Source organism: Coregonus lavaretus (genome assembly GCF_964263955.1).
Source record: "Coregonus lavaretus genome assembly, contig: HAP1_SCAFFOLD_7916, whole genome shotgun sequence".
Classification (NCBI taxonomy): Eukaryota; Metazoa; Chordata; class Actinopteri; order Salmoniformes; family Salmonidae; genus Coregonus; species Coregonus lavaretus.
This window is the reverse complement of record NW_028156868.1, coordinates 1,077-13,637: the sequence shown is the minus strand read 5'-3', so window position 1 is coordinate 13,637 and position 12,561 is coordinate 1,077. Positions and strand designations below refer to the sequence as shown.

At 44.7% G+C, this 12,561-nt stretch overlaps 1 protein-coding gene across 1 annotated transcript; it reads right to left on the bottom strand.

Annotated features, from left to right (window-relative positions):
- Positions 1-6,020: 6,020 nt before the first annotated feature.
- On the bottom strand, positions 6,021-8,730 carry LOC311119621 (interferon gamma 1-like; the record flags this gene model as incomplete). Its single annotated transcript, XM_084194298.1, has 4 exons — positions 6,021-6,170; positions 6,755-6,958; positions 7,314-7,373; positions 8,602-8,730. The coding sequence occupies 4 exons, from the start codon at positions 8,728-8,730 to the stop codon at positions 6,021-6,023; spliced, it is 543 nt and encodes a 180-aa protein (XP_084050424.1).
- Between the last annotated feature and the right edge of the window lie 3,831 nt (positions 8,731-12,561).

Here is a 12,561-nt window from a genome sequence, read left to right as displayed (position 1 = left end):
TTAGCACTGCGATGCAGTGCCTTAGACCACTGCGCCACTCAGGAGTGTATGGGAGGATGGGGACAGTCTGTTGGTCTATATGGGAGGAAGGGGACAGTCTGTTGGTCTATATGGGAGGATGGGGACAGTATGTTGGTCTATATGGGAGGATGGGGACAGTCTGTTGGTCTATATGGAAGGATGGGGACAGTCTGTTGGTCTATATGGGAGGATGGGGACAGTCTGCATCATACAATAAACTAATGGGATGATAAACTATTATACAGTTGAAGTCGGAAGTTTACATACACCTTAGTCAAATACATTTAAACTCAGTTTTTCACAATTCCTGACATTTAATCCTAGTAAACATTCCCTGGCTTAGGTCAGTTAGGATCACCACTTTATTTTAAGAATGTGAAATGTCAGAATAATAGTAGAGAGAATGATTTATTTCAGCTTTTATTTCTTTCCTCACATTCCCAGTGGGTCAGAAGTTTACATACACTCAATTAGTATTTGGTAACATTGCCTTTCAATTGTTTAACTTGGGTCAAACGTTTCGGGTAGCCTTCCACAAGCTTCCCACAATTAGTTTGGCCCATTCCTCCTGACAGAGCTGGTGTAACTGAGTCAGGTTTGTAGGCCTCCTTGCTCGCACACACTTTTTCAGTTCTGCCCACACATTTTCTATAGGATTGAGGTCAGGGCTTTGTGATGGCCACTCCAATACCTTGACTTTGTTGTCCTTAAGCCATTTTTCCACAAATTTGGAAGTATGCTTGGGGTCATTGTCCATTTGGAAGACCTATTTGCGACCAAGCTTTAACTTCCTGACTGATGTCTTGAGATGTTGCTTCAATATATCCACATCATTTTCCTTCCTCATGATGCCATCTATTTTGTGAAGTGCACCAGTCCCTCCTGCAGCAATGCACCCCCACATTATGATGCTGCCACCCCCGTGCTTCACGGTTGGGATGGTGTTCTTCGGCTTGCAAGCGTCCTCCTTTTTCCTCCAAACATAACGATGGTCATTATGGCCAAACAGTTCTATTTTTGTTTCATCAGACCAGAGGACATTTCTCCCAAAAGTATGATCTTTGTCCCCATGTGCAGGTGCAAACCGTAGTCTGGCTTTTTTATGGCAGTTTTGGAGCAGTGGCTTCTTCCTTGCTGAGTGGCCTTTCAGGTTATGTCGATATAGGACTAGTTTTACTGTGGATATAGATACTTTTGTACCTGTTTCCTCCAGCATCTTCACAAGGTCCTTTGCTGTTGTTCTGGGATTGATTTGCACTTCTCGCACCAAAGTACGTTCATCTCTAGGAGACAGAATGCGTCTCCTTCCTGAGCGGTATGACGGCTGCGTGGTCCCATGGTGTTTATACTTGCGTACTATTGTTTGTACAGATGAACGTGGTACCTTCAGGCGTTTGGAAATTGCTCCCAAGGATGAACCAGACTTTTTTTCTGAGGTCTTGGCTGATTTCTTTTGATTTTCCCATGATGTCAAGCAAAGAGGCACTGAGTTTGAAGGTAGGCCTTGAAATACATCCACAGGTACACCTCCAATTGACTCAAATTATGTCAATTAGCCTATCAGAAGCTTCTAAAGCCATGACATCATTTTCTGGAATTTTCCAAGCTGTTTAAAGACACAGTCAACTTAGTGTATGTAAACTTCTCACCCACTGGAGTTGTGATACAGTGAATTATAAGTGAAATAATCTGTCTGTAAACAATTGTTGGAAAAATTGCTTGTGTCATGCACAAAGTAGATGTCCTATCCGACTTGCCAAAAGTATAGTTTGTTAACAAGAAATTTGTGGAGTGGTTGAAAAACTAGTTTTAATGACTCCAACCTAAGTGTATGTAAACTTCTGACTTCAACTGTATGTGACAAGAACAGTATCTGAAAGGACCCAGAATGGATGACCATGGATATTCGGAGAGACTGAATGGGCTTTCTAAACCAGTGTTTCCTAACCCAGTGTTTCCTAATCCTAACCCAGTGTTCCCTAACCCTAACCCAGTGTTTCCTAACCCTAACCCTAACCCAGTGTTTCCTAACCCTAACCCAGTGTTTTCTAACCCTAACCCAGTGTTTCCTAACCCTAACCCAGTGTTTCCTAACCCTAACCCTAACCCAGTGTTTCCTAACCCTAACCCAGTGTTTCCTAACCCTAACCCTAACCCAGTGTTTCCTAACCCTAACCCAGTGTTTTCTAACCCTAACCCAGTGTTTTCTAACCCTAACCCAGTGTTTCCTAACCCTAACCCAGTGTTTCCTAACCCTAACCCTAACCCAGTGTTTCCTAACCCTAACCCAGTGTTTCCTAACCCTAACCCAGTGTTTCCTAACCCTAACCCAGTGTTTCCTAACCCTAACCCAGTGTTTCCTAACCCTAACCCAGTGTTTCCTAACCCTAACCCAGTGCTTCCTAACCCTAACCCTAACCCAGTGTTTCCTAACCCTAACCTAGTGTTTCCTAACCCTAACCCAGTGTTTCCTAACCCTAACCCAGTGTTTCCTAACCCTAACCCAGTCTTTCCTAACCCAGTGTTTCCTAACCCAGTGTTTCCTAACCCAGTGTTTCCTAACCCTAACCCAGTCTTTCCTAACCCAGTGTTTCCTAACCCAGTGTTTCCTAACCCAGTGCTTCCTAACCCTAACCCATTGTTTCCTAACCCTAACCCAGTGTTTCCTAACCCTAACCCTAACCTAGTGTTTCCTAACCCTAACCCTAACCTAGTGTTTCCTAACCCTAACCCAGTGTTTCCTAACCCTAACCCTAACCCAGTGTTTCCTAACCCTAACCCTAACCTAGTGTTTCCTAACCCTAACCCTAACCTAGTGTTTCCTAACCCTAACCCAGTGCTTCCTAACCCTAACCCTAACCTAGTGTTTCCTAACCCTAACCCAGTCTTTCCTAACCCTAACCCTAACCTAGTGTTTCCTAACCCTAACCTAGTGTTTCCTAACCCTAACCCAGTGTTTCCTAACCCTAACCCTAACCTAGTGTTTCCTAACCCTAACCCTAACCTAGTGTTTCCTAACCCTAACCTAGTGTTTCCTAACCCTAACCCAGTGCTTCCTAACCCTAACCCTAACCCAGTGTTTCCTAACCCTAACCCTAACCTAGTGTTTCCTAACCCTAACCCTAACCCAGTGCTTCCTAACCCTAACCCTAACCCAGTGTTTCCTAACCCTAACCCTAACCTAGTGTTTCCTAACCCTAACCCTAACCCAGTGTTTCCTAACCCTAACCCTAACCCAGTGCTTCCTAACCCTAACCCTAACCCAGTGTTTCCTAACCCTAACCCAGTGTTTCCTAACCCTAACCCAGTGCTTCCTAACCCTAACCTAGTGTTTCCTAACCCTAACCCAGTGTTTCCTAACCCTAACCCTAACCTAGTGTTTCCTAACCCTAACCCAGTGTTTCCTAACCCTAACCCTAACCCAGTGTTTCCTAACCCTAACCTAGTGTTTCCTAACCCTAACCCAGTGTTTCCTAACCCTAACCCTAACCTAGTGTTTCCTAACCCTAACCCTAACCTAGTGTTTCCTAACCCTAACCTAGTGTTTCCTAACCCTAACCCAGTGCTTCCTAACCCTAACCCTAACCCAGTGTTTCCTAACCCTAACCCTAACCTAGTGTTTCCTAACCCTAACCCTAACCTAGTGTTTCCTAACCCTAACCCAGTGCTTCCTAACCCTAACCCTAACCTAGTGTTTCCTAACCCTAACCCAGTGCTTCCTAACCCTAACCCTAACCTAGTGTTTCCTAACCCTAACCCTAACCTAGTGTTTCCTAACCCTAACCTAGTGTTTCCTAACCCTAACCCAGTGCTTCCTAACCCTAACCCTAACCTAGTGTTTCCTAACCCTAACCCAGTGCTTCCTAACCCTAACCCAGTGTTTCCTAACCCTAACCCAGTGTTTCCTAACATTAACCCAGTCTTTCCTAACCCTAACCCAGTGTTTCCTAACCCAGTGTTTCCTAACCCTAACTAAGTATTTCCCAAAACCTGGTCCTGGGGTCCTAAAGGGGTGCAAAACATGTTTAATCTCATCATCATGCCTTTAGTTGAATCAGGTGTGATAGTGCTAGGACAAAAACAAAAATGTTTTTCCCATGGATGAGAGTTAGTTTTTCCCATTGATTATTATATTTAGTTTTCTCCATGGATGATGGTTATTTTTCCCCACAGATAATAGTAAATTTTTCCCATGGATAATAGTGAGTTTTTACCATGGATGATAGTTAGTTTTTCACATGGATAATAGTGAGATTCTCCCATGGATGAGAGTTAGTTTTTCCCATTGATTATATTTAGTTTTAACAGTGCACCAGGAGTTCTTGCTACTGTGATTCCTTAAAATGCAGAGCCTGTTGATGGAGTATTTTTCTGAAATCTGAAATTATACTTTTGTTACGTTGTTTGCTAGCTCAGCTGGTTAGCTAGCTCTCAGTCTCATTGACCACCAAACGTTGCTAACGCTAGCTAGCCACTTAAAATATATGTTAGCTAGCTAAGTTAGTAATGCTATGAATACAACTCCCATCTGCTGTGGACATCAGAATCCGATTTGAGAGCACTAGTTAGCTCCAGAAGTGGCTATAGCTTTGACTGCGTGCTTACAGTGAATTCGGAGCCATTCAGTGGCTAGCTACACTGGGCTACAAACGTAATTTTACCAGGTTCCCATGAAGCAATTGTAATGACAGTCCACCACCCAAGAGTTTCCTGATTAGCAAGGGGTAATCTGTGTTTAATTGCATTGTGCATTAGAAACACAGTTTGAGATCACTGTGAGGGGATTGGGCTTTCCGGGAAAATGTTGTCCGAGGTTGCAACAGTAACCAAGGTGGGCGGGATTTAGCAAAGGGTCAAATTCTACCTCATTCTCTGCAGGGGGAAATCCCTTGCTGCTGGTTCGGCATCTTAGCTGAGCTGTCTTGTCTATTTCTAAGTCTATTCTTAGGTGAATTGTTCGTGAGTTTGTCTATTTTTAGAGTATAATTACTTTAATGTTCCCAGAAAAAAAACTGCCAAGTTGTGTCAAGTTGGATAAGATTTGTAAAGTAAACATACCAACAGCAACATAACATCAATATTCACACAAGACAGATAAACATAAGTGTTGATCTTTAAACTTATAAAAACAAGTGTTTTGGTTAGTGTGTTTGGTTTAATGCTGTTTCTGAGGACAGACGGCTTGTGGTGTTATATTGTGCCCGTCCCAAATGACACCCTATCCCCTATATAGTGCACTGCTTTAGACCAGGACCCTATGGGCTGCCCATTTGGGACACGGCCCGTTGTGTGGGCCCAATGCAGGGGAGGGTTTTGGTTTCAATAAATGAGCAATTATAAAAGTCTGTAAGCCAATGTGTGATATTTCCATACAGCCTCCACATAGACTAGTGTGTGTATGTGTGTGATTGTGTGTGTGTCTGTGTGTGCGTGTATGTGTGTGTCTGTGTGTGCGTGTGTGTGTGCGTGTCTGTGTGTGCGTTTCTGTGTGTGTGTGTTGTGTCTGTGGGTGTGCGTACGTGTGTGTGTGGATAGATGACATCAGTTTTCTCAATGTCAGTTTATTCAGTCATAGAACTTACAAAACTTGCATCATCTGCAAGAAATAACTATTTCTATTGAAGACAATACATTTTCTAGATAATAAATAATAAATATGAATTAACAAAATAGATTCCTTTAGATTCATGAAAAATAATTACTCTTTTGACAGTGATAATATACCACTGAGTATTGTGCGTGATTTCATAGATTAAATAACTTAATAAAATAAATAGAGGATCAGTTGAGGAACTTTGCATCAAGTAAATATGTAACTTCAATATGTATCTCCACTGTGGCTCCGGGGGGAAGTTTCCCCTAGGTACAGATCTGGGATCAGCTCCCCCTCCCCCCAATCCTAACCTTAACTATTAGTGGGGAAAATGCTAAACTGACCCAGGATCAGAGTCTAGATGTAACTTCACCCTCCAAACTTCACTCTAGACGCGGTTGGTCATCTACATGATGTGTGATTTGAGCCTCTGGGCTTGCCGTCTCTTCCTGCGGTTGTCCTTCTTCAGATGAATCCGATTGGCCAGTTGGGAGGCTTTCTCGTAGATGGGAATGAACTCGGACAGAGCCTTCCCCTGGACTCTGGTGTCACTGGTCTGAGATAGAAGATACAAGCATTAACTATCAGGTTATCAGTTGTCTCCATACAGTCGACTACACTACAGTCATGATTTTTTTTTTTATACTGGCCCCCCGTGGGAATTGAACCCACAACCCTGGCATTGCAAACGCCATGCTCTACCAACTGAGCTACATCCCTGCCGGCCATTCCCTCCCCTACCCTGGACGAATTGTGCGCCGCCCCATGGGTCTCCCGGTCGCGGCTGGCTACGACAGAGCCTGGATTAGAACCAGGATCTCTAGTGGCACAGCTGGCACTGTGATGCAGTGCCTTAGACCACTGCGCCACTCGGGAGTCTACAGTCGACTACACTACAGTCATGATTATGGTATCACAGTCCTAGATGATTATTAATCCATAAAGCAGCTGATCAAAAGGTTGCATAGCCCATGGGATGTTTAATTCTAATTGACATAGACTACTTATGTCATTACATAAAGATTTATGAGTACATGTCATTGCTATGTGGCTTCATCTGCTAAAATATTAAATGATGACATGTGAAAGCAGACTAAACCAGATCTGTGTTGGTCTCGTACCGCATGGAGGAAAGCTCACCTTGATGGCCCACAGGTTCTGCAGGTGTCTCTTCAGCTCAGGTATCCTCCCCAGGAAATAGTGTTTCTGGAGCTCCTGAACCTTCCCCTTGACCTGGACCAGCCTCTCCATCACTTCCTGGTCCACCGTCTGGTTCAGCATCTGGCTGAAGATACTCAGATACACGTCCAGAACCGCACTCATCAACACCCTCCGCTCACTGTCCTGAGGGAGGGAGGGAGGGAGGGAGGGAGGGAGGGAATGAAGGAAGGAAGGAAGGAAGGAAGGAAGGAAGGAAGGAAGGAAGGAAGGAAGGAAGGAAGGAAGGAAGGAAGGAAGGAAGGAAGGAAGGGAGAGTGGAAGAGAGAGTGGAAGAGAGAGAGAGAGAGAGAGAGAGAGAGAGAGAGAGAGAGAGAGAGAGAGAGAGAGAGAGAGAGAGAGAGAGAGAGAGAAGAGAGAAGACTTTTAATATCTTTAACCTTAGTTTTGTCTCCAGCCTAGTCCAAGGGTAAGCTTGCAGTAGTTTCACATTTGTGATGTTAGCCTGAAAGGGAAAACAATGTGTAACAATATATCTTACCTCAAACGTGTCCTTGGGGAAAACAGGTTTTCCATTGAACAGCTGGTCCTTGGAGATCTTCTGAAAGAGCAAGATATGTTGACAATCAATATGGTGAAGTTTATTGCATATAGTGGCCTCTACTTCTAATCCCGAGTATAGTGTCTGTCAGACCTGGCCTAAATACGTCAAATCATTTAAAATACTTATTTTAGTTTGTCCGGTACAATGGCAACAATGGAGTAGTCCCAAAAAGTGCAAACTCCAAGCTACATCCAAGCTAAAGCTCACCTCAGATGCTTGGAAGTATTTGAGCCAGATCAGGTGTCTATAAGCCTACCTGGAAATGCACTGTTATGATGATGTGACAATTGTCAATTTCATTTCAATCTCACTGAAAAGTATTTCCTGCTTGGGCAGAAAGGGTGTAACTCCTCTTGGTTTTAGTCAAACATTTAATCTCTAACTCATCCACATCCAATGTTCCCCCTCTTCTGTCCTACTGTTGGTCTCCCATTAGGAAGCAGGAGTCTAAAGTTCCCCCTGTCCTGTCCTACTGTTGGTCTCCCATCAGGAAGCAGGAGTCTAAAGTTCCCCCTGTCCTGTCCTACTGTTGGTCTCCCATCAGGAAGCAGGAGTCTAAAGTTCCCCCTGTCCTGTCCTACTGTTGGTCTCCCATTAGGAAGCAGGAGTCTAAAGTTCCCCCTGTCCTGTCCTACTGTTGGTCTCCCATTAGGAAGCAGGAGTCTAAAGTTCCCCCTGTTCTGTCCTACTGTTGGTCTCCCATTAGGAAGCAGGAGTCTAAAGTTCCCCCTGTCCTGTCCTACTGTTGGTCTCCCATTAGGAAGCAGGAGTCTAAAGTTCCCCCTGTCCTGTCCTACTGTTGGTCTCCCATCAGGAAGCAGGAGTCTAAAGTTCCCCCTGTTCTGTCCTACTGTTGGCCTCCAATTAGGGGAGGCCATATCTGTCTGTCTTTCTGTGTCTGTCTGTCTGTCTGTCTGTCTGTCTGTCTGTCTGTCTGTCTGTCTGTCTGTCTGTCTGTCTGTCTGTCTGTCTGTCTGTCTGTCTGTCTGTCTGTCTGTCTGTCTGTCTGTCTGTCTGTCTGTGTATGTCTGCCTGCCTGTCTGCCTGTCTGTCTCTCTGCCTGTCTGCCTGCCTGCCTGCCTGCCTGCCTGCCTGTCTGTCTGCCTGTCTGTCTGTCTGTCTGTCTGTCTGTCTGTCTGTCTGTCTGTCTGTCTGCCTGCCTTTCTGTGTCTGTCAGTCAGGAGAAACCCCTGTTAGCCCAGTTAATAATGTGTATGATACTTACATAGGTGTTCTTCAGTTTGTCTATGTTGCTCTTCATGGTATTTGATGTGTACGTAGCAGCATTGCTCCATCCTAAAGTCATCCAACCCATCAAGCAGAAACACATCACAGCCCTTGATAACACATCCATGGTCCTCAACCTCACGCTGAAGTTCCCTCGAAGCTGAATAGTCCTCAATCGGTGTACTGTATCTTAAGTCAAAGGCCTTGACTTTGAGTTGACTTAACGAGACTGCCTTGTAACTCACCCTACCCAAGTCTAGGTCTTCTGTGTCTGGCTGACTGATGCTGAGACTAAGACAGACAAGTATTTATAGTTGAGGCAGAGGCAGAGAGAGAATTGAAACGATAGAGGTGTGAGGTTGTGGGTTCTCTGACTGAGCGAGGTTTCCTTTAAATCATACACCAACATACGGCCCGCTCAACAACACCTTTTTTTTTGCAGCAGAGCATGGGGTCTCGGGTTGGAATCCCTAGGAAACAGGTAGTTTTGACGCGTTCTGGGGAAGTTCTTTGGTGATGCAATAAAGTTCAGGTTGGTATGCTGAGTGGGAAGAGGAGGAGGACGAGGAGAAGGGAGGTGGGGTGTCTGGGTTGAAGTCATCTCAGCATTAACAGGTGAAAAGCTTGTCAATGTCCCAAATGGCACCCTATTCCCTATGTAGTGCACTACTTTTCACCAGGGTCCATAAGGTGCCATTTGGGACACGTCCCCTAGTTTCTGTAGGCATAGCTCTCTTCTTTCCCTACATAGTGCACTACTGTTCACCAGAGCCAAACGGGCGGTTCGTGATTAGTGGTTCCAGCTGATCAACTAATGGAACTGTGGTTTTTTTTTTTTTCCCAGCGACTGGCTTTGTTGTAAAATCAGGTGGTTGGTTGATGTTATGGTTTGATGTAATACTGAAACTAACACCAATGCTGTCGCGCTCTTATTTGTTGCTGCCGTAACTAATAGGGTGCCGTTTAGAACACAGCTGAAAGTTGAATACATAGTCATAAGATACTCAAATAATATAAATAATTGTATACTATTGACCAAAAGTATGTGGAAACCTGCTCGTCGAACATCTCATTCTAAAATCATGGATATTAATATGGAGTTGGTCCCCCCTCCTTTGCTGCTATAACAGCCTCCACTCTTCTGGGAAGGCTTTCCACTAGATGTTGGAACATTGCTGCGGGGACTTGCTTCCATTCAGCCACAAGAGCATTAGTGAGGTCGGGCACTGATGTTGGGCGATTAGGCGCTTGCTCGCAGTCTGCGTTCCAATTCATCCCAAAGGTGTTCGATGGGGTTGAGGTCAGGGCTCTGTGCAGGCCAGTCAAATTCTTCCACACCGATCTCGACAAACCATTTCTGTATGGACCTCGCTTTGTGCCCGGGGGCATTGTCATGCTGAAACAGGAAAGGGCCTTCCCCAAACTGTCGCCACAAAGTTGGAAGCACAGAATTGTCTAGAATATCATTGTCATTGTAGCGTTAAAATGTCCCTTCACTGGAACTAAGGGAAAAACATTTGGACAGGTGGCATTCTCCTGGCATCCGCCAGACCCAAATTCATCCGTTGGACTGCCAGATGGTGAAGCGTGATTCATCACTCCAGAGAACCCGTTTCCACTGCTCCAGAGTTCAATAACAGCGAGCTTTACACCAATCCAGCCCACGCTTGGCATTGTGCATGGTGATCTTAGGCTTGTGTGCGGCTGCTCGGCCATGGAAACCCATTTCATGAAGCTCCCGACTAACAGTTATTGTGCTGATGTTGCTTCCAGAGGCAGTTTGGAACTCGGTAGTGAGTGGTGCAACCGAGGACAGAGGATTTTTACGCGCTACTTGCTTCAGCACTCGGCGGTCCCATTCTGTGAGCTCATGTGGCCTACCACTTCGCTGCTGAGCCCGTTCTACTGCCAGTGTTTGTCTATGGAGATTGCACGGCGGTGTGCTCGATTCTATACACCTGTCAGCAACTGGTGTGGCTGAAATAGCCAAATCCACTAATTTTAAGGGGTGTCCACATACTTTTGAATATATAGTGTACATACATATGATGGATAATGCGCATAAATGTTTCAATATATATAGAATATTCATCATTATTCCTTCATTATTCATCAATATTCCTTCATTCATTCAAATCTTGATGTGCATTGACTGTAAACTGTAATCCAGCTATAGTCCATCTATTTTCTTATCATCTACTGTAGTTTACATATAGTTCATATTTTGTGGGGAAAGAACATCTACTTTTTCTTGGTATCTCTCACTCTCTCTCTCTCTCTCTCTCTCTCTCTCTCTCTCTCTCTCTCTCTCTCTCTCTCTCTCTCTCTCTCTCTCTCTCTCTCTCTCTCTCTCTCTCTCTCTATTCAAATCAAAAGGCTTTATTTCTCTTTATTGGCAGAGTGCTAGCTTCCTAAATGGTACCCTATTCCCTATTTAGTGCACTACTTTTGAGACGCATCCTGTCTCAGCACTTAGATGGGCCCTACATGCTGTGAAACAGGAAGGGGCTTGGTCTGTCAGAGCAAAACTGTCAGAGCATTTCCTAGAAGACTTCTGTGTTGCTAGATGCTAGTTGCTAGTTGCTAATGCTAGTACAGATAGATGCTGTGCTATCTTTCATTGACACCCAGGCTTTTTCAAAGGTGGGACAGTGGCATCATTATCAAACAAATACTGATATTGAAAGAATGTGGCTTGATTTAATTATCTATTGAAAATTGCTTATTCTGGCGAGTTGCTAGTTACTAGTGCAGATAGATGCTTGTCAGTTTCCATGAGAGAGAGATGGGTTGAGGGTGTCAATCTGTCACCTCAGAAAGAATGACGGGTTGGGGTTTCAGCGTAGGCCGCCCGTTCAACCCCATAACACGTCAGGTGACAAAACAGAAAGGTGGGATCTGAAATAAATGTTCCTACGACACACTCATCCTGGGACGCACTGAATGAATGATCTCACCTTGACAGTTCCAGAAACCCGGGACACCACCGAATTAATGACATCACCTTCGCAGTTCCAGAACCCCGGGACACCACCGAATGAATGATCTCATCTTTACAGTTTCCGGAACTGCAATCGGAAATACAGTGCCTTCGGAAAGTATTCAGACCCCTTGACTTTTCCACATTTTGTTACGTTACAGCCTTATTCTAAAATTGCTTAAATATTTTTTATTCCTCAGCAATCTACACACAATATCCCATAATGACAAAGCGAAAACAGGCTTTTAGAAATTTTTGCTAATTTATTAAAAATAGAAAAAGAGAAATACCTTATTTAAATAAGTATTCAGACCCTTTGCTAGGAGACTCGAAATTGAGCTCAGGTGCATCCTGTTTCCATTGAGCATCCTTGAGATGTTTATTCAACTTGATTGGAGTCCACATGTGGTAAATTCAATTGATTGGACATGATTCAGAAAGGCACACACTTGTCTATATACGGTCTCACAGTTGACAGTGCATGTCAGCACAAAAACCAAGCCACGAGGTCGAAGGAATTGTCTGTAGAGCTCCGAGACAGGATTGTGTCGAGGCACAGATCTTGGGAAGGGTACCAAAAACGTTCTGTTGCACTGAAGGTCCCCAAGAACACAGTGGCCTCCATCATTCTTAAATGGAAGAAGTTTGGAACCACCAAGACTCTTCCTAGAGCTGGCCACCCAGCCAAACTGAGCAATCGGGTGAGAAGGGCCTTGGTCAGGGAGGTGACCAAGAACCCGATGGTCACTCTGACAGAGCTCTAGAGTTCCTCTGTGGAGATGGGAGAACCTTCCAGAAGGACAACCATCTCTGCAGCACTCCACCAATCAGGCCTTTATGGTAGCGTGACCAGACGGAAGCCACTCCTCAGTAAAAGGCACATGACAGCCCGCTTGGAGTTTGCCAAAAGGCACCTAAAGACTCTCAGACCATGAGAAGCAAGATTCTCTGGTCTGACGGTCCTGTGTAGCTCAGTTG